Consider the following 21,219-nt stretch of genomic DNA (forward strand, 5'->3'; position numbering starts at 1 on the left):
ATATCTGGGCATTAGTATTGCATACTAACATTATTCCCACCCCCCCACCCCCCTTTGCTATGATCTGTGAGGAGAAAATCAGGCCAGGGTTGGTATGTTCTTGGGAGGACTGGGATCCTGAATTTGACTGGAATGCTATAGGAGGAAGAGTTAAATAGGCCCCCTTGTGAGAGTCTGGGTAGTGGGGTCCAGGAATACATTCAAGTCGATGGCGGGCTGGCTGCAATTTTTGTATAATAAAATAGGTTGGTAATATAATACGGCTTTTCTCAGGCATTTGATCCAGATTCCACATTTAACAATACATATATGTCTTTCTAGCTGATCATTCTGGCTAGTGGTGGACCTCAAGCTTTAGTAAATATAATGAGGACCTACACTTACGAGAAGCTGCTGTGGACCACAAGCAGAGTACTGAAGGTGCTGTCTGTCTGCTCCAGTAACAAACCGGCTATTGTAGAAGCTGGTAAGTATTCATTCTGTTCAGGGTTCTCATGTATTACACAGCATCTGAGTTCCAGTCGGAGGACCTTTCTTCGGAAGAGGGTAATAGAACCTGACATTAAAGGGCTGAAAGCAGATGGTCCTGACCAGCTTGTAGCTAGGATCACATTTAGACAAAATATATGTTCTGCTTCAAACCTGCATTGGTGCCCTTTAAGCCTAGTTTAAGCAGAGTTCTTACTAACCTTGGCGTGATAAAATTTTTTAATTTTGATTTGGGGCAAACCTTATTGCTTCTCTAATGGACCTGTGAATATGTAGGAGAAATTAAAATACAGTTGTATGTAGCCTCGTGGTTTTCTTGATTTGTTAGCAGATGCTCATGAGCAATGTGTTGCACTGATACTCTGTACTGTCAGTGAACAAATGGTCTAAAATGAAAAAGTTTTTTCTGTTCCCTTTGAGTATTTTGAATGAAGCAGCTTGTATTATGTGCATATTAGTGGCAGAGGAGAGGAATAGGTGGTCTACACCAAGGCTTCTTGCTTTTCTTCATGAAGATACAATTACTCTTCAAGTACCCAGCATCTTTTTCCTTTTTGTAATCCACCTAACAACATCTACCTAGACTCAAACCAGGCTTCAGATTAAAACTGGAAGAGGAAAGATGTAAAGGCATTTGCTAGAAAACATTGGAAGTAAAGTATAGGGTTGGTAACACCCATTTTCCTACTTGTTGAGCAATTTTACTAGAGAACCTGTGGGGGAGAGAGGTGTTATGATGGATAGCTCAGGATAGCTGTTGGCAGCAAGCATAACAGTCGATTTGGGGGTAGACAAGTGTGACTGGGTTCACAGAGAACAAGGGGATATAAATTCTGCCAGCTATTCCAGAAATACCTTGAGTGCTTGTGCAGACCTTGTTAAAAGATTTTTTAGACTGACTGAATCAGTATCCCTGACAGAGAAGGTCATTAGGTAACTGGAAATATATGGAAGTGGAGGCCTAGGAACCTTCATTTTAAGAAGATCCCCCTGGTTACCCTGGTCTAGTTTATTCTGAAAATATTTAGTACCTGTGTTTCAAGCACTGTAATAAAAACGACTTCCATTCTTTAATAAAACACATGTCCCAGTATTTATTCTGTCTAGTGAGGGTAATAGAAACATGTGGTGATTACAAATTGGAGTATATGTTATGAGAGAAACAAACAGCAAATAGGGATACAGAATTAATGGTGGGGGGGAGGGGTGGGAAAAGCGCTTCCCTGAAAAGGGGGTGTTAAATGGGATTACAGGGTGAGAAGGCACTACTTACCTGTGTGAGAAGTGGGGGTTGAGAGAAAAGGTAGAGGTGGTTGAGTTCTGGGTGCTGAAGGGTCTGTGTATAACTGCAGTTTAGCAGTGGGATGAATGGCTAGGATGAGGTCGTGTAGCTCCGCAACCTCAAGGGTCACACTGGGCAGGCCTTCCTCAGCCCTGTATGGTGTGTGTTCGTGCTTTATTTCAGCTTGGAAACCAGAGGTGTAGAATGTTGAGGTCAGTTTGGAATGCTCAGGTGGGATTCAGAGTTTAATGGGTTCCTTAGAGTTACGCTAAAGAATTTGGAGTTCCCTTGCAGATAGTGAGAAGCTACTGGTGGATTTTGAGCAGTGGAGGAGCATCACAGTGGGTGTTCAGAGTGTAAATACTACATTACAGGTCTAGGAATGAAGTAGTTTGGTATTAAAAGTAGACGACAAAGGACAAATGTTTGAGACTCCTGAAAGAATCAGTAGAATTCGACAGTGTGGGGGCTGAAGATGCAACCAGAAGAGGTCGTTTGTGGAGGGGAGAATGTGGATCTCACGAAGATAAATGCAACTACCAGAACGGATTTTGACTTTGGGGAACAAAACCATTTAAGCAGCTGATACACTCAGTGACTAAAAGGTCAGGTAGCTGGAAATGTATGGTGCTGTATGGAGGGTAAGACCGGGCTATAGATTGGGAGTTGCCTTCTTAGTTATGGGGGTGAAGGCCTCAGTGAGATGAGAGCTGCCTCGGAGTTGGCTGCATGGGACTTTTACCCTAGAGCTGTGAGTTTTTAAAGTCTCTGCAGGCTATTCTGATGGGCACCTGGAGTTAAGATCCACTCTCAGAGTTAATAGTTATAGTAGGAGGAGGGAGGAAATCGCTGAGGGAGAGAAGGTAGAAGGGAAAAGTCATTTAACAAATACTGAGTGTCAGCTTTGTGCAGGTCACTAATTACTAGCTGGAGCTACTATGAGAAAGGGACCAGAGACGGTTGACCTTTGTCTTGTAGGTAAGGTAGACTTAATTTTAGTTGTGACAAATACTCTGAAGGGAAATGACAGGGTGCCATGAGAATCATGGCAAGTAGATCTAACATAATTTGAGGAAATACAACAAGCTGGAAAAGATGAACAAGGAGAAAGGGAATGCATCTCTCAGCCGCATTCAGAGGTGATTTCAGTAGGAGGGAGCCAGTAGGTGGGAATTCAGCTTCCATTCAGACACCTGCCCGTGTAAATGTGCTTCATTAGGGTCCTAGATGGTGGGAGGCTGTGCACCCCTGGTGCACGTGTTTTGGAGTCAGTGCCTTTCATACCGTCCCTGGCAGGAGTCTTCCAGTGCGTTCTTTCAGGATTGCTCTTACCCAGAGTTCATCTGGCTCCTTCAGGTCTTTGCTCAGGTGTCATCTTCACATTGAGTTTACCTGATTCCCCCGCTTAAAACTGTAGCCCCTTCCCTTGTCTTCTGTTATTTTTTCCTATAGCACTTAATACCATCTGACATAGTATATAGTTTTATTTTATTTATTGTATATTTGTTTGCCTCCAACTAGACCACAAGCTCTGTGAAGGTAGGGATTTTAGAATATTTTGCTTACTAGTATAGCTTCAACTCAAAATAGTGTTGAATATATATATTTGAAATGATTGACTAGATGAAAGAAAATAAGTAATAGGCATACCAGGAGTAAGTAACAGGAATATTAGCACTGGGAACAGTGGAAATAATGAAGGCTTTTTTCACATAGGGAAGGAACAATAGATACTTGACAGAGTGGAAATGGGAAACTGGGCACTATCTAAGGAAATCAAGGTTTTAAGTGGAAGGGATAAGCTTTAGCAATAAAGAGAGACACCCTATAAGACTAGAAAAAACACTAGTGCTGACAGGAATTGTTAGCTGACGGTCATTGCCTTAGATCTTGTTTAATATTCTAGGCGGGATGCAAGCTTTAGGACTTCACCTGACAGACCCAAGTCAACGTCTTGTTCAGAACTGTCTTTGGACTCTTAGGAATCTTTCAGATGCTGCAACTAAACAGGTAAATTCTGAGTAAACCGGTGGCTTGGTGATAAGAGTCAAGATGAGTATATATTGAGCCTTTGTTTTTATTTCCATAGGAAGGAATGGAAGGTCTTCTTGGGACCCTTGTTCAGCTGTTGGGCTCAGATGATATAAATGTGGTCACCTGTGCAGCTGGAATTCTTTCTAATCTCACCTGTAATAATTACAAGAACAAGATGATGGTGTGCCAAGTGGGTGGTATAGAGGCTCTTGTACGTACTGTCCTTCGTGCTGGTGACAGGGAGGACATCACTGAGCCTGCCATCTGTGCCCTTCGTCATCTGACCAGCCGACACCAGGAAGCAGAGATGGCCCAGAATGCTGTTCGCCTTCACTATGGACTGCCAGTTGTGGTTAAACTCCTACACCCACCATCCCACTGGCCTCTGATAAAGGTAAATTGTCAAAGTAGATGGTTGCAGAATTAAAAACGAGCCACCTCTGGCTGTTGGATGGCTGCTGCTAGGCATAAGGGATTGATAAGCAACAAATATGGCTGGGATGGGGTGGGGTTCTGAAGTCTGTGTAGTCAGTGCTACTTTCAAGAGATGCCAGTAATTTTAATGTGGGGATTTAAGGCCAAGAAAATGATTCTGTTGAGTTGTATGCCAGTTCTTTTTTCTTATCTACAGGCTACTGTTGGATTGATTCGAAATCTTGCCCTTTGTCCAGCAAATCATGCACCTTTGCGTGAGCAGGGTGCCATTCCACGTCTAGTTCAGTTGTTGGTTCGTGCACATCAGGATACCCAGCGTCGTACATCTATGGGTGGCACACAGCAGCAGTTTGTGGTGGGTAAACCTTAATAATGACACCTGACTGTTTAAAAGGAATACATAAAGTCATAGGGTCCTGAACTTCCTTGGTCACTGGCTCCCTCCATTGCTTCCTGCCTGAAGGGCTGGTTGCCAGTGGCCAAAAACTGACTGGCTGCAGAGAAGATAATGTGGTTCCCAGTGATGTTTCCTTTTGACATCTCCTTTGCGTCTTTGCCTCATCAGTCTTACAAAGGGAGAGTGAGGTCAGGCATTTCATAGTGTTTTCTCATTTAATCCATACAGATGCTCACTTAGGGCGTAACAGAATCATCATTTGAATCCAAGTCTGTCTGATTTCAGAACTTCTTATTCCCCATTACAACACGAGTTCTACCTACAAATATTTAACACACCTTTTGCTGTCTCTTTTGGGAGTTGTTTAAATTATGTCCATGGGCCTAAGATTACCAACAAATTTCAAAAATAAATAGCGGCCTAAGATTACCAACAAATTTCAAAAATAAATAGCAGCATTTCTGGAATCTTCACCCGTACTCTCAGCCTAATGCTTTATTGTCAAGGTTTTAGTCTTAAAACTAGCTTTATTATAGGTAAAGACATTACTGAATTCTCAGAATTTAAGACTCAGAACATCAGAGTTCTCTCTTTAATTCAGTTACTTCAGAAAACACAGAGGGACCTTACCAGAACAGACATCGGGAACCCCTTATTGCTAATTCTGTGTGTCCACTTAGGGTCTGGGCTTTCTCAATTCATTACTTTTGGCATTGACTTGTGTCCATGAGGCAGTTGAATAAAATGCAGAGGGTACCTTTTATTTTTAAATCTCTTCAGAAAGAAAGATTTGTGTCCTTAAAAACATCAGTTGTTTTAAAAAGTAGCAGAATCATAAGCTTTTTCAAAACTTAGAAACAGCGAAAACATATATTTTGCAAAAGCTAACCTCCCTCTCTCATACAGGCTCTCAGTTGAGTAGTCTGGAGGATGTGAGGAGTGGACTTTTCTGCTGGCAGCTCAGTAGAATTTCAGTAGTTGGTGATTAAAGCTTCACAAAGTTTTCACCAAATATACATAGGTGTCCAAAAACGGAGCATGTGAAAGAAAAACACCAGCATAGTCTCATCATTGTTTTCCCATCTACATGTATCTTTTATTTCCCTTTTACTTGGAGTGGTTGGTGCCCTCACTGTAAGAAAGTTCTGTCTGGTGTTCAGAGGAATAGGGAAGCACGGGGGGGGGGGGGGGGGGGGGGGCGTGGCACGCAGTGCTGCGTGGACCAAGGCTGCCGTGGGATCCTCCTCCATTCCTGACCTAATTTCAAATTTGGGAAATTTGGGGCGTATAATGTGAATAATTAGTCTAGTAATTACCACTCAGAAAGCCTTTCCATGTGAAACTTTAGGAAAGAAAATGCCCTATTTGTTAACCATGCTGCTTTTGGTAGGAGGGGGTCCGCATGGAAGAAATAGTTGAAGGCTGTACTGGAGCCCTTCACATCCTAGCTCGGGACGTCCACAACCGAATCGTGATCAGAGGACTAAATACCATTCCATTGTTTGTGCAGGTACGTTGGTTCTAAATGAGGTGTTCCAGATTTTATGTGTCCATGATATCGCAGGGTTTTTAATGATAAGCAAATTTTCCGGAAATTAGGGACTAAAATAAGGGCATCAGCATTTAATTTTCATCTATCACAATTTATAAAATGATACCACTTTGCCATGACTGACTGCCAAAGTATGAAAAATAGAATCTCAATGTGCAAGGTGCTTTGTGCTGAACACATTGAATTTTATGAAAAGTCCCTTTATCGGGGGGGGGGGGGGGTGGGCAGTAGGGGAAATATTGGGACTAGAGGCCTCAAGAAGTGGGAGGAGACTTTGGACTCTACTGTTTGGGGTATTCACTCAGTTTTAGAGGAGAGCTGGTCTAGGCTGCCAGAGCCCAGGCCTCCAGCCACCCCTGGGTTTTCCAAGTCTTAAGCTCAATGGCAACAGTCTCTGAAGAAAGGGTTTACAGCTAAAAGTATTGTGGAAAACCAGTGCTCCAGAGCATTAAACACTTTGGGAAGTAATTCAGGGAATACGTTCAGGTGCCGCATAATGACGTTTCTGTCAACAGCGGTGGTACCGTAAGATTTTAACAGGTGAAAAGTTGCTGTCACTTAGTGATGTTGTAATGTCCTAGCGCGACACATCACATGTTTGTGGTGATGCCGGTGTGCACGAGCCTGCATTTACGATTGTGTTACAGTTGCCCACAGTACTCGGTGGAGTAATGGGCTGTGCAGGCTTGCAGCCAAGGAGCAGTGGGCTGTGTGCCGCATTGCCTAGGTGTGTGTAGCAGGCTGGACCATGCATGACTTGTCCCCGTTGTTAGGCAGGGCATGACTGATTTAATGCAAGTGGTACGAATGCAGCTTCCACTGAGTTGGGAATGTTTGCATCACAGTGGGGTGCTTGCCGTGCTTTAATTTAATTAGGCTTTTGTGCGTTTCTCCTCAGCTGCTTTATTCTCCCATTGAAAACATCCAGAGAGTAGCTGCAGGGGTCCTCTGTGAACTTGCTCAGGACAAGGAGGCTGCAGAAGCTATCGAAGCTGAGGGGGCCACAGCTCCTCTGACAGAACTGCTTCACTCCAGGAATGAAGGTGTGGGTAAGTAGAAGCACCAGAACCTGGGGCTGGGGCGTACCGTGAAGCCTCGGCTTTCTCTCACGGGCCTCGTTTTCATCTTTTCCCAGCAACATACGCAGCTGCTGTTCTATTCCGAATGTCTGAGGACAAGCCGCAGGATTATAAGAAACGGCTGTCAGTTGAGCTGACCAGTTCTCTCTTCAGAACGGAGCCGATGGCTTGGAATGAGGTAGGCAGAGTGGGCGCGTTTGCTGGAGCAGGTAGGGCGGTTTGTGGCTTGCCCTCAAAACACAAGATAGGCGTTCATTTCATGTTAACATGTCCTTGGCTTGAATGTTCATTCTTCATGAGCAACAACTATGCGGGAGAACTACAGCTTTAAAAAGCCTGTTCAGAATGAACAAACTCTTTAACCTTAGAATTCAGAAGGGAGGGAGATGAAAAGTTAAGAGTAAAGAATATTTTTCAAAAGGGTGTGACGAAAGAGGCAGTTAAACAGTTGTAGGTCATTTTATTGATACTTTTTAAAAATACTTTTCATCTAGTTTTCTATTTGAATTTCATCTAGTTTTCTATTTGAATTTCAGTATACTTTATCGATTGTACTGTTATAGTTGTCCCATTTTTTTCCTCCCCTCTATTCCCCTCCACCCTGCAGCCCATTTCCCACCAGTAGTCCCCCCCGCCTTAGTTCATGTCCATGGGTCGTACACATAAGTTCTTTGGCTTCTACATTTCCTGTACTATTCTTTCAACCTCCCCTGTCTGTTTTCTCCCTACCATTTATGCTACTTACACTCTGTACCTCCCCCCCCCCCCCCCCCCCCGACTCCCCCCCACTGAAAACCCTCCGAGTGGTGATCTCTATTCCTGTTCCTGTTCTGGCTGTTTGCTTAGTTTTTGTTTTTTTAGTTGTGAGTTTGTTGTCATTTTACTATTCATATTTTTTATCATCTTTTTCTTAGATAAGTCCTTTTCACATTTCATGTAATAAGGGCTTGGTGATGATGAACTTCTTTAACTTGACCTTATCTGAGAAGCACTTCATCTGCCCTTCTGTTCTAAATGATAGCTTTGCTGGATAGAGTAATCTTCGATGGAGGTCCTTGCCTTTCATGACTTGGAATACTTCTTTCCAGCCCCTTCTTGTCTGCAAGGTCTCTTTTGAGAAATCAACTCATAGTCTAATGGGAACTCCTTGTAGGTAACTGTCTCCTTTTCTCTTGTTGCTTTTAAGATTCTCTCCTTATCTTTGCTAATGTAATTATGATGTGCCTTGGGTCCAACTTCTTTGGGACTCTCTGAGCTTCCTGGAAGTCTATTTCCTTGGCCAGATTGGGGAAGTTCTCCTTCATTATTTGTTCAAATAAGTTTTCAGTTTCTTGCTCTTCCTCTTCTTCAGACACCCCTGTGATTCAGATGTTGGAACATTCAATATCCTGGAGGTTCCTAAACCTCTCTTCATTTTTTGAATTCTTGTTTCTTCATTCTGTTCCTGTTGAATGTTTATTCCTTCTGCTCCAAATCGTGATTTGAGGTCCAGGTTCCTTCCCTTCACTGTTGGTTCCCTGTATTTTTTATCTTTATTTCACTTTGCAGAGCCTTCACTTCTTCCACTATTTTGTGTTCATGCCTAGTCATTTCTGTGAGCGTCCTGGTTACCAGTGTTTTGAACTCTGCCTTGTGGCGCTGTATGTGGGGGAGGGGTCAGAGAGGGAACAGTGCCGCTGGCTGGCTTGGCTCTTGCCCTGCTTGCAGTCACCTTCCCTGCCACTCACCAGCAAATCGGGCCCTTCTGGTGCTAATTCCTTGGTGGGTGGGTTTGTGTACATTCTAGAAGGACCCTATGGGTCTCTCCATTGAACTTTACTGTGAGGCTGGGACCCTCACACGTTTTTTAAAGCCAGAGATTTTGAGGCTTTATTTCCCCACGCTGGAGTCCTAGGTTGCTCTCCAGCTGTCCCCCACCCTGCTCCCTGGCTTATCTGGACACAAATGTGGGACTATTGTCTCTGCCCCTCCTACCATTCTAGATGAATGTTTTTCCAAGTTCTCTGCTTGAATTTCTATAAATTTTTGTATTTTTCCTCAGTACAGAGTTACTGACTGAAACATTTGACCCTTCAGTTACGGTATATAGCAATATACAATGTGTTATACTTGTTGCATGAAAGGAAAGAGAGCCTATATATAGTTAGTTGGGGGGAAAAAATGGCCAGTGAGTAATGTGTTAGTTGGGTTTGAACAGGCAATCTTAATACGTTCAACTTGAGCTCTGAACTTCCCCACCCGCCCCCTTCCCCAAACCTGTTCCTGTAACAATTTCCTCCCACTTAATTACATTCTCGGGGTAGGCTAAAATCCTTTCCTGTAATGGTCCTATTGTTGGCAAGTGAGGGGGAGGTGGGACTCTGCTTATTTTGTGTACTGTTGTATCTCCAGTACCTAGAACAGTGCCTGGCACAAAGTAAGTAATATATACTTGTTAAAAGGATAAATTAGTGACTTTTTAAAATACTGTGTCAATGGGAAAACATGTTTCTCCTAGTTACCAGTGGTTAATCTATGAGGGGTGGAGTTTCAAGTATGTATTATATACCTCTGTATTTTGAAGTAATTCTGTACGAAGTATCTCAGTAATTGTTGAGACTGTACTTAGAGAATTTTTACTTTGTTTCCTTGCCTTGTACCTGTTTGTGTAGACTGCTGATCTTGGACTTGATATTGGTGCCCAGGGAGAACCACTTGGATATCGCCAGGATGGTATGTCTCTCATATTTCTCCATTAACTGTAGATCAAGCTACAGTTCCAAAGCTTTATCAAAAGAGCTATTTTGCTTATCTAGGAAGCCAGTGTTAGCAGAAAGTAGTGGCAGCGATTAAAGTCAGTTCTCAAGTTCCAGAGTCAGCAACAGTGTCTTTAATGGAGCACAGGGAATTCTGAGCCACACACTGAGCTGACCACAGGATCACTGCAGCAAATGCATGTCACTACTGCTGGGCCTCTGCATCATAGGATGTTATAAGTCGCCTGGCTTTTTTTTTGCCAGAGAAGCCACAATACCTGGGTCTACAGCCCACCCAAGAATGAGAGTTTGGGAAGCTTATATCCCCAAGTCATATCTGGGGTGGGCATTTACATAGTTGTATTATCAATGTTCCCTGAAAAACTTAACAGAAATCTTGGTAATGTAGTGGAGATGGGCAATGGGGTAATAACCCCCCGAAGCCCAGAGCTTCTTACCTTGACAGACATACAAATGTCAGCCCTTAAGATAAAACATGTATAGGTTTCAATAAAAAACAGTGTTTCTCAGTACTTCTGTGGCTGTCGCCTAGACTTTTCAACAGCTAGATTACATCTGCCAGACTTCTTGTTACTGCCTTCATCTCCTGCCCATGACTTCTGTAAAAATATTTTCAGAAGGAGGGGGAGAGAGAAGGAGAGGGAGAGAAACATCGATGTGAGGGAGAAACATCAAATCGGTTGCCTTGTGTATGTGCCCCGTCCGGGAATCGAACTGGCGACCCTTAGGTTTATAGGACAATGCCCAACCCACTGAGCCAGGATCTGCCTGTGCCTTCTTGATGCCTGAATGGTCACAGACAATAGGTTGCTGCCGTTCATCCTGAGGAGCTTGGTCTCTGGCTGGGTACATGCAGAGTGTTCAGGGTAAACTGATGGTGTGACTAGAATCTGCATGTCTGCTTCTTGTGGAAACAGATTTTGTAGCCTCGTGGGTGGCCTGGCCTTGGGTAATTACTTGGCTGAAGAACACTAGAAGTTGAAGAGGCTAGAGAGCAGTGCTGTCTGACAAGTACTCAGTCATTCCATGCCCCTAACCTCAGTGTTAACTTTGTATTTCTCCTCTCACCCCCTGGCCCATCTCATCTCCACCCTGACCCTTCTAGATCCCAGCTATCGTTCTTTTCATTCCGGCGGGTATGGCCAGGATGCCTTGGGTATGGACCCCATGATGGAGCACGAGATGGGTGGCCACCACCCTGGTGCTGACTATCCAGTTGATGGGCTGCCAGATCTGGGGCACGCCCAGGACCTCATGGATGGGCTGCCTCCAGGGGACAGCAATCAGCTGGCCTGGTTTGATACTGACCTGTAAATCATCCTTTAGGTAAGAAGTTTAAAAAGCCAGTTTGGGTAAAATACTTTTACTCTGCCTACAGAACTTCAGAAAGACTTGGTTGGTAGGGTGGGAGTGGTTTAGGCCTGTTTGTAAATCTGCCACGAAAATAGATACATACTTTGAAAGGAGATGTCTTAGAACATTTGAATGTTCTCAGATTTCTGGTTGTTACGTTGTCGTGTGTGGAAGTTATTAACTTCAATGTTTTTTGCCACAGCTTTTGCAACTTAATACTCAAATGAATAACATTTGCTGTTTTAAACATTAATAGCAGCCTTTCTCTCTTTATACAGCTGTATTGTCTGAACTTGCATTGTGATTGGCCTGTAGAGTTGCTGAGAGGGCTCGAGGGGTGGGCTGGTATCTCAGAAAGTGCCTGACACACTAACCAAGCTGAGTTTCCTATGGGAACAGTTGAAGTAAACTTTTTGTTCTGGTCCTTTTTGGTCGAGGAGTAACAATACAAATGGATTTTGGGAGTGACTCAAGAAGTGAAGAATGCACAAGAATGGATCACAAGATGGAATTTATCAAACTCTAGCCTTGCTTGTTAAATTTTTTTTTAATATCTGTAATGGTACTGACTTTGCTTGCTTTGAAGTAGCTCTTTAATTTTTTTTGCAGTAACTGTTAGTTTTTTAAGTCTTGTAGTGTTAAGTTATAGTGAATACTGCTACAGCAATTTCTAATTTTTAAGAATTGAGTAATGGTGTAGAACACTAATTCATAATCACTCTAATTGTAATCTGAATAAAGTGTAACATTGTGTAGCCTTTTTGTATAAAATAGACAAATAGAAATGGTCCAATTAGTTTCCTTTTTAATATGCTTAAAATAAGCAGGTGGATCTATTTCATGTTTTTGATCGAAAACTCTATTTGGGATATGTGTGGGTGGGGTGAGTCAGTAAGCAGTGTTCCTTGGAGCCTTGTTCTGGACACTTTACCAGCTGCCTTTTATCCCAAAGTTGTTGTGACCTGCTGTGATGCGATGCTTCAAGAGAAAATGCAGTTATAAAAAATGGTTCCAAATTAAACTTTCAATTCATTCGATTGTGTCACCTGATTTTCCTTTTTAGTAAATGGACTGTGAAGGTAATAAGCATGTTCATATACACAATGAGCCAATTTAAGCTGTAAATGATAGAGCCTTACCTTCAGATGGGATTGTTAGCCAGCTTCTCTAGCACCGGCCCCTGGACTAAATGGCTCCCCGAATTGTTTCAGCCGCGAGCACTGATTGATTCTGATTTTCGTCTCCACCTGAAGGACTCTGTGTAGAGCCCATGGCAGAGACTCCTTCGGCCTGGCCTCTTGCTGCACTCAGGGTACAATCTTCCCACGTGACCCCAGGCTGCTGTAGTTCAAAGGCATCTAAGTCTGCAGGCTACACAGCAAAACTGAAAGCCAAAGAGGCATCCCGCACCCCAGACTTTACTACATTAAGGTAATAATGAAGAATTAACTACCTGGGTTAGGACCTCAAGCACCTCCCAAATGAGTGTGACTCATTTGGAGAGGGGAATTCCTTCAGCTCCACTTTGAACTCATAATTAAAATGGTTTAACTGTAGATGTTTATCTGCACACAGTCAGACCCAGAATGGGCCTTCTTCCACTCCGGCAGCCAGGTGAGCCTGCCATCCTGGTGGGAGGCCTTACACGCTCAGAGTCAGCAGACCTGTCGAGACTTGTGTTTCGGCCTTTAAAAAGTGTTTTGTGCTTAGGGAGGGCTATTTCTGGTTTACTGTGGGTAGCTATTTGGATAAAATTCAAATTAATGCAAAAAAAAAAACACCCCAAAACCTGTGACCAACAAACCATTTTAAATAAAAGCAATGTCAGTATTAATGATTGCTCCTTTGCCTCAAGGTCTGCATGGTATGATGGGCACTGTGGCAGCCCACACCTGGAGCCCAGGGGACCAGTGTCCCTTCATTTACAAGGGAGTGGCCGTACCGCAGTCAAAAACGATAGCTTTACACAGTAGTGTGACTCCGGCTCAAACCCAGTGGTACACAGAAGGAAGTCACCAATGCATACGGTAGGGCTTCGCTGATCCAGAAAAGGGCAAATTAGTTTAAAGAAATGATGGATGGATGAAAAAACTGAAAAGCAAGGAAGTTTCTAGATTCCTACAAAATCAGGACAGTGGTGGTCACCTGGGGGTGGAGGTGCAGAGGACATTTGATTTCGTGTCCGTGACCCCACTGAGGGGAAGAACTGTAAGCTTTTCAAGCCGAAGTAGATGTTCAGACAGGATGCTTTGATCTGCCTGTTTGAATCCTTGACAGTGAAAGATCTGGAGATAAATAAGCTTTTAATTCTTGTTTTGATTACTGCAATAAAAACGATCTCAGTTGTGCTGTTTGGTTTAATAAGCACAGAGCTGAGTCAATGAACTGCAGTTACTTTGTTGTAGCAGGTGAGAATCTAGCTGCCTTTCGTGCCCGGAGTAAATCATTCCCAAAGGCAGTTACAGAATGATGGGGGTGGGGCTAAAAAGGCAGTGTTTCCTTCCTTACCACTCCACGGGGAGTCCGGTGTGGGGTCCACTCCCTCTCCCCACCCCACTGCAGTCAGCTCTAGGGAGCGGTAGGCCTCCCTGCCCACCTCCACAGCAACCTCCAGTCCTCTTCCGGGTCTCACCAGCATGCCACACCTCCCCGTCCTAGTTCTGGGCTGTGGCTTCCTGCTCTTTGTTCCAACACTTGCCTCCTCTCAGCCCCACTGAAGCTTGAGGCTAATGGGCCTCCTACCTGGACCCCCTGCATGTCCATCCATGTATCAGATTCATGTCTACGCCCTACTTTTCTGCTGTTAGGGGAGGGGGGGAAGGGAGGGAGAGGGGCTTCTTGCCTCAAGTGGAGGCAGAAGAGACCTAGTTCTCCCGTTACTCTCCTTGGGTGAGCGCCTGAGCCACCACAGGGTAATAATGCCTGCTGTGCATTCACAGAGCTGGCCTGGGAACCGCATGGTGGTAAGGAAAATGCCAGGAGCTGGTCAGGGACAAAGGACCACCAGACAGTACATGCTGTTGATGCATCAAGCAGACCCATCTCCTTCCTGCCCCAGATGAGTCAGTTCTTCTCAGACCACCTGAGCCAAAGTCCCCAAAATGTTCTTCACAGGGACAGTTCACTGGGCGCCTGCTTTCAGGCTGGAAGTTAAAGCAACGTCCTGAGGCTTTGGGCCTTTTGTGAGTGGAGGGAAAGGAGGTGGCCCTCTGTGGCTACTCCCTTGCCCCCAGTGATCGTGGCTGCTACCTCTGCCTCCTAACTTGGGTGGCTTCAGTGGCACTATGCATCCCTGGGAGGCTCAGCCAATCAGAGAGCAAACGGCTGAAGCTCAGAGGGGCGAGGTGGGAAGGGCCTGGGTCTGGACCCCTTGCCACTGTCAGAAGGTTGAGAGCTCTGATGGACACTAGGGGCCGGCTCTTTCCTCAGAACTGCAGCTGCCTGGGAAGCCGACTACGAGAGTGTGGGCCTTTTCCCGTGTGGAAGGCAGGGAAGGGTTACCTCCCTCCGCCTCCCTCCGAGCTCAGCACACCAGCGCTGCTGCTCTGTGCATGGTGCCCTTGTGAGAATGACAGAAGGGGCCCCAGGAGGACATGGCCTCAGCAGGGTACAAGGCTTGGCATCCTAGGCTGAGCACCCTGGGCAGGACAGTAGCCCTGCCTGGGGCTTGCCTTTCGGTGCCCCTCACCCACTCAGGCCTTTCCTCAAACATGCAGGGTTGTGGGGCTCGGGGCTAGGAATGGTCAAATCAGCAAAAAGGCTTGGGGGTGTTCAGGCCAACCTGTTTTACCCTAAACAGCAAAGGGGAAATAATTTCCCAATCCTCTGAAATACCTTCACTGAGGACGCCAGGACCTGAGTCAAGGAAGAGAACAGCTTTTCTGGGAAAAAGCAGACCTGTGCCTGTTCCCTGGACACAGGAGGCAAAGCAATTGGAGCTATAGGCCAGGCTTCTGGCTGCCCAATCGGCTAACTACCCTCCCAACCCCACCAGGAGTGCAGGCAAACCCGGCCAGGCCGGGGCCACATGGGTCCACAACCCAGCAGGACCTGACATGTGGCGGCCTCGCTGTGGGCAGTAAGTAGGCTGTGCAGAATCAAATGGAACTGCCTGCTGGCCAGGTGGGTCACCGTCTTACACCCCAACTATTTACAGCTCTAGCTCTGGATACCCCACTGGGGGACTCACAGGGTGTGGAGTCTCGGTCCTGAGGTCAGCCGAGCAAGTGGACTGGCTGAGCCCCAGCTTTCTCTTCTCTGAGATGAAGCCCAGAAAGGCTGCTTTCGGGGGTGGGGAGAGGGAGGGGGTTAAATAAGGAAACCAACATAATGCCTTCCATAGAGTTGGGTACCAAGCTGCTGTTCTCACTATAAAGTCCAGTGGAACTTGGCAAACGACCCAGATCACTGGCCAAGTGGGGCTCTTGGTGACAGCAGGAGTTTCCTGTGATGCAACAGATGGACCCCTGCGTGCCCATGTGGCCACCACTTCTGCCTGCCCCACCTATTCTGCATGGGGCAGTGTTCACTAGGGGCAAGTCCCAGAAAAGCATGGCCCGCGGCGGGCAGAGGGCTGATGGCTATTGATCCGGCCGAGGCCTTTCCTGCTGCAGATGGGGACACCGAGGCCCCAGAGATGAGAGACAATCTCACCTTGCTGGCCTGGTCCGAGCCGTCCAGGACCCAAGCCTACCGACCGCTCCAGATTCCCCAGTACATTGTCTGGCACCTCTGCACTGTCCACCAGCTATCCTCATGGGTCCCACTGACAGAGGAGGCTCTAGGGGCCACATGTGTGAGGGGACATAGGAGGAAGCTGAACAGGTGTCAAGGGTACAGGGGTGATAGGGAGGTGCTGGAGGGTGAATCTACCTTGATTCCATCCACCCGTCGAGATGGGCAGACCTTCAAGGAAGCCAGCATCCCTGGGGCATTTATTTTTTCAGGCAAACTCTTAGCTACCTGTACCAGTTAGTGGGTTCTTGGAGCCAGTTTGTCCCTGACTTGAAGAAAAACCAGGTAAAAGGGAGAGACAAGGCTGAACCTCCCAAAGGCTGGCCCTGGAGCTGCGTGGAGGAGCAGTGGGGAGAGGCACGGAGAGCAGCTCAGACCAGGCAGGCTGGGGACGGCGGCTTCTCCCCTCTCTAGGGCAGACAGTGCCAGCTGAAGGGGGCCCAGCAACTGTCACAGAGGGGAAAAGGACCTTCTGAGAACAACTCACAAATCTGGGGTTCCCGATGTGTCCCACAGAACTGAGGAGCTCTGTCCTAAGTCGGGTTTCTAGGGCCCAGAGTTAGTGAGAACACCTCAGCCAGAAGGTTCTGGCGTCAGCTGACTTTATTAGGTCCAAATACACCTGTGGGTGGTGAACGTGTTTGGGAGCTGACCTTGCCTGTGTAGCCGCAGGCTGGAGCCACAGGGTGGGCTTGCGTTCAGTGCCTTCTTGCCTAGTGTCCAACAGCTTGGAGGATCTCCAGGGCCAAGGAAGCCACAGCACTGTCGGTAGGCGAACTGTGGGAAAAAGCAAAGCCAGGTAAAGTGCCGAGTCTTTCAAAGGAGTTGGTATCTGGTAGACCACCTGCTTCCCAAGGCCACCCCTCTGCAGCACGGTGAGAAGCAGAAACTTCCCAGGCTCCAGTGAGAACCGTAGCCCACAGCCCCAGTGGGACCCACAGCTGGCCCTGCCAGCATCCCCATGAGGAACTGGAGTTCCCAGCCCTCCACCTCTCAAGAGCTGGACCACCTTGGCCAGGTGTGCTGACGCTAAGCTGTGAGCAAGTCAGGCACACAGTAGCTAGGCCCTGCCCTGCCCTGCTGGGCCCCCCAGTGCCTCGCCAGGGGCTTTACCAGCGCCTGCCTGCAGCTGACTTGGACCAAATGCCAAAGATCCCAGACCCACTCCACACCCTACTCTCGTTCCATGTTGCCACTTCTTGGAGCTTTGGGTTTCTTGTTTTCATAGGTGTGGATGTGCAATTAAGAGCTTCAAATGGAAACTTTGTTACCAGAGCAAATTGAGCCGTTTAAACCTGGGCTCTTAGCAAAGAAAAGAATGACACATAGCAGTGTGCCTTTGAGTATAAAATTAGCTCGAGGCACAGCCCTGACTACACAGAAATAGAGCTGCTGTCAAATAACCAGGGGTGTGGTGCTGCATAAAGTGGGGGGCATGGTGGGACGGGGCTGCCTTCGGGACAGAGACGCATTCCTGCGCTGCGCACCACTGGTCCAGAGGGATGGGGGCACACGCCAACTTCCGGCCAGTATGGTGGAGTCGGGTGGCCTACCCCGGCCGCCCCAGAAGGCCCAGTGATGCAAAGGGCACAGCCCCCTCGGGCACACCGCACGGGAACAGAACACTGCCATGCACTCATTTATGGACAGCACCGGAAACCATCTCTTCCTTGCCCATCCAAACAAAGCCCAAAGGAGAGCTTCATGGCAGCAACCTCCCACCCAACACAAGACGTGCCTGGTGCAGACGTGTCAGCAGCTAGAGTGCTGGGTGCAGGGCAGGCCACTGGCTTCATGGGGCACTGAGCCTTGTTTGACATGCTCGGTCCAGTGTAGGCCCAGCTCCCCCAAGCTGGTGCCTCGTGGGGATGCGCAGGCTTTGGCTGGAAGGCAGGTGGAGGCCATGCTAGGCGAGGAGCACCTCCCGCCCCCGCTGCCCCTGGCTGGTTGGAGAGGAAGGGCCCCCCGGAACCACCCACTAACTCCTCCAGGGCACAAGGCTGGCTGCACAAGACAGGCCCTGGGAACGGCCTTCCTGTGCCCCTCACAAAGCAGCCTAGCAAAGGGGCTGTGGCGCACACAGCCCAGGGGTCCCTGTCACACCTTCCACCTCAGGCCCAGCAGGGTAAGGAGGAGGGCCTGTCCTTCCGATAAGAACCTACTTTGGTCCACCCTAAAGAAGGAAGGAGGTGGACAGGCCACAAGGTGGTGTCCCCCTCCCCCACCCAACCCAGGATTCAGTGGAAAAGGATGGGCGGAGCTCTGCCTCCACCACAGACTCAGCTTCTCAGCAATGCCTCTCTCCACCTTGAATTATTTCCCTTCAAATTAATACCCGTCCCAAAACACCTGGAAACAGATCACACAGAACCCTGGGGTTCTGAAAGCCACCAGGACATGACAGGCCCCCCTCCAGGTCTTGCATGCTCAGTGGAGGCCAGGCACCCCTTGGGATGTGGGTCTTCTGACCCGAGTGGGGACGGGATAGCAGCTGGGGCTCTGGACTGTGGCCACCATGAACTGGCCACTTCCCTCAGCTCTGGGGACAATGGCCTGAGGGAGGAGGGGTTACTGCCTTCACTGAGTCACTAGTCAAACTTGTCCCCACCCCTCACACCAGGCTGTGGTGCTGTCACACGCAGTGAGCCATCAGCACCAGCTGACGGAAGCATGGACACCTGGGAACAGCTTTCTCTGTCCCCTGCGGTTTGTCTTTGGTCATCTGGCACTAATATTTAAATAGACTAAGACTGTGAGCTCCACCTCCTCCCCACCTGCTGCCACCTCTCAAGTCGGGGGATGCAGGGGTGCATGCCACTGTGGACGAGCTCTCTCTGCAGCCCTCTCTGCACGGATGCCAGCGCCCACCTTCAGAGTGTGACGCTCCTGGGTGACAGCGCTGCCCTGGTCTGTGCACCTCAGTTTTGGAATATTCTACACACTCTACAGCTGAGGACTGGGAGGCTGAGTGCCACGCAGCCTGTTCTGCAGGTTCCAAGTTTTCCCTCTAAAGGCCTGGCCAAGAAAGGCGGCCTGGTGAGGCAGGGCAGGCTGAGCTGTCGGCCGTGACCCTGGCCCTTCCTGAGCCTCCCAACCCTCTGGACCCTCTGCAACGTGGCGGCAATGATACCTCTGTCCCCAGCTGCCGAGGGGGGCGTCTGCGCACAGGCTGGGTACTGCCTTCCTCACAAAGTTCTTCACATCCTCGCCTGGGTCCCCTCCCGCCTGCTCACAATCCATCCCCTCCTCCTCTCTAGCCCCTAGGGGTGGGAATGTTGCCCTCCCCCTCAGGGCTAAGAAATTCTGCTTTTCTCCCTCCTGTTGACCCCCCTCAACTGCCCGGGGGTGGGGGGATGGGTGTACAAAGCATGCTTCCCAAGCTGGGAGGGATCTCAGGGCGGTCCCTGCTGTGTAGATGGAATGGGGTAGGGGGCGGACAGGAGGAGAGAAAAGAATGGGTGAGAGTGTTGCTGAGCCCCATAGGCCGCACTGGCCCGCCGGGGCCTACTCACCTGCCCGCCTGGGCCAGCAGCTCCAGAGCCCGCAGGAGGCTGCTGGCATTCCTGAGGCTCTCCAGGTGCTTCTCACTGGTGGTGATCTGTAAGTGAGGGGACAGGAAGTGGTTGGCTGGCTCATCCTTGACTCATCCCATTGGATGGTCACCCTGAGTCCGGGCTACCTGCGGCCTTGGGGAGCATGCCCCCCAGCCCCGCCCCACAGCACGTTGCTGACCACGGGGATGGGGCAGACAGGGGGAGCAAAGGGGATCACGTGGGGCTGGGGATGTGCCAGCAGGGTGGGGAGCCTCCCGTGGATCCCTCAGGAGGGTTTGTGTCCCATCAGTCTGCACTTCCCAGCTAAAGCACATTGCCAATGAGTGACCTTTCCCTGGGTCAGTCCTTGGGGCCCCAAGCCCAACGCAGCCCCTCATTGGGTGGAAGAATCATCGTAGGTGCCTGGCGACAGTTGCCAAACAGGTCACCCCCACCCCTGCCCCAGGTGTCCCAGGAAGCATGCCCCTGAGAGGAACAGGAAGAACACACGGATGGCCCGACTCTGCAGCACCTGTGGGCAGAACCAGAAACTTGGATGGAAGGAACGTGATGGGTACTGGCCGATCCCGCCTCCCAAGGATCTGCTAATTCAGGAATGAACCTGGATTCTAGGATTGCACCTGCTCCTCTTAACTCACCACTCCTGTCCTGTTCTTAATTTTTATCTCTGATGATTATTTAAAAAATATTTTGCAATAAACACTTCTGTGGCACCTAACTTTCAGAAGGTTCTGCAGTCTCCTGTGCGCTTTCTCACTCTTTCCCACAGCCTCACCTGGCAAGGTGAGTGCGTAGTGTGCTTTATAGGTGAAGTAGTGGGGGCTTCATGAGATTGTGGGGCCCCCACAGTGCGACCCAGGGGGCCTGAGCCTATTCCCATCAGGAGCCTGGTACCAGGCTGACCTCAGTTGATCCCATTACTCCAAAGTGTTCCTTCTGCCCTGGCTGGTGTGGCTCAGTGGATTGAGTGCCGGCCCGTGAATCAAAGGGTCGCCAGTTTGATGCCCAGTCAGGGCACATGCCTGGGTTGCAGGCCAGGTCCCCAGTAGGGGGTATGTGAGAGGCAACCACACACTGATGTTTCTCTCCCTCTCTTTCTCCCTCCCTTCCCCTCTCTCTAAAAACAAATTAATAAAAATTTTTAAAAAGTGTTCCTTCCACTTGCTCACGTCAACCGAGGCTGGATTATCCACTCCCCAGCTCTCAAGAGGCTGAAAGCTTAATGACAGTGACAGGAAGGTCACAGGGGCAGTTAAACTTCTGCATAAACTGAATGAATGTGCCCCTCACGGCCCACTTCCAGCTCGCCTGCATCAGGTGAGCTTTCTGCAAAGACCTGCATCTTAAAAGAGCTGCATGTAAATTTGTTCTGAAATCACATCCAACTGAGTTTAAAAGACTGCCGTTTTAAAATGTCAGCTTCAGCTGAATTACATCTGACGTAAGCACAACCTTGTATGGAAGGGCTCTTCACTGAGGATTCCCACCTGCTTTTGCTCAAAACTGTGCCTCGTACAGGTCCATGGAGCTACAGCCAGACCGCCTCCCCGACTG

The 21,219-nt window shown here is 48.3% G+C and overlaps 2 protein-coding genes across 8 annotated transcripts in view; one reads left to right on the forward strand and one right to left on the reverse strand.

Moving 5' to 3' along the window:
- The window catches only part of CTNNB1 (catenin beta 1), a 45,698-nt gene extending 25,569 nt beyond the window's left edge, over window positions 1-20,129 (forward strand). Inside the window, exons 7-16 of one of the 4 annotated variants that reach the window (XM_045200175.3) lie at window positions 322-466; window positions 3,678-3,781; window positions 3,861-4,199; window positions 4,437-4,595; window positions 6,028-6,147; window positions 7,088-7,238; window positions 7,325-7,446; window positions 9,920-9,980; window positions 11,130-11,350; window positions 20,111-20,129. In XM_045200175.3, the coding sequence (XP_045056110.1) occupies window positions 322-466; window positions 3,678-3,781; window positions 3,861-4,199; window positions 4,437-4,595; window positions 6,028-6,147; window positions 7,088-7,238; window positions 7,325-7,446; window positions 9,920-9,980; window positions 11,130-11,338 (1,410 nt within the window). In that variant the 3' untranslated portion in view covers window positions 11,339-11,350; window positions 20,111-20,129. Of the gene's footprint in view, window positions 1-321; window positions 467-3,677; window positions 3,782-3,860; window positions 4,200-4,436; window positions 4,596-6,027; window positions 6,148-7,087; window positions 7,239-7,324; window positions 7,447-9,919; window positions 9,981-11,129; window positions 12,413-20,110 lie in introns of those variants that run through there. The other 3 variants (XM_024565663.4, XM_024565664.4, XM_024565661.4) reach the window with 3 other exon arrangements.
- The window catches only part of ULK4 (unc-51 like kinase 4), a 303,339-nt gene continuing 298,639 nt past the window's right edge, over window positions 16,520-21,219 (reverse strand). For 3 of the 4 annotated variants that reach the window (XM_024565949.4, XM_053929210.2, XM_053929209.2), the window contains exons 36-37: window positions 19,624-19,709; window positions 16,521-16,888 (exon numbers count right to left, since the gene is read on the reverse strand). In XM_024565949.4, coding sequence (XP_024421717.2) covers window positions 16,825-16,888; window positions 19,624-19,709 — 150 coding nt within the window. In that variant the 3' untranslated portion in view covers window positions 16,521-16,824. Of the gene's footprint in view, window positions 16,889-19,623; window positions 19,710-21,219 lie in introns of all 4 variants that reach the window. The other variant, XM_053929211.2, reaches the window with a different exon arrangement.

This window comes from Desmodus rotundus, chromosome 8 (genome assembly GCF_022682495.2).
Source record: "Desmodus rotundus isolate HL8 chromosome 8, HLdesRot8A.1, whole genome shotgun sequence".
Lineage (NCBI taxonomy): Eukaryota > Metazoa > Chordata > Mammalia > Chiroptera > Phyllostomidae > Desmodus > Desmodus rotundus.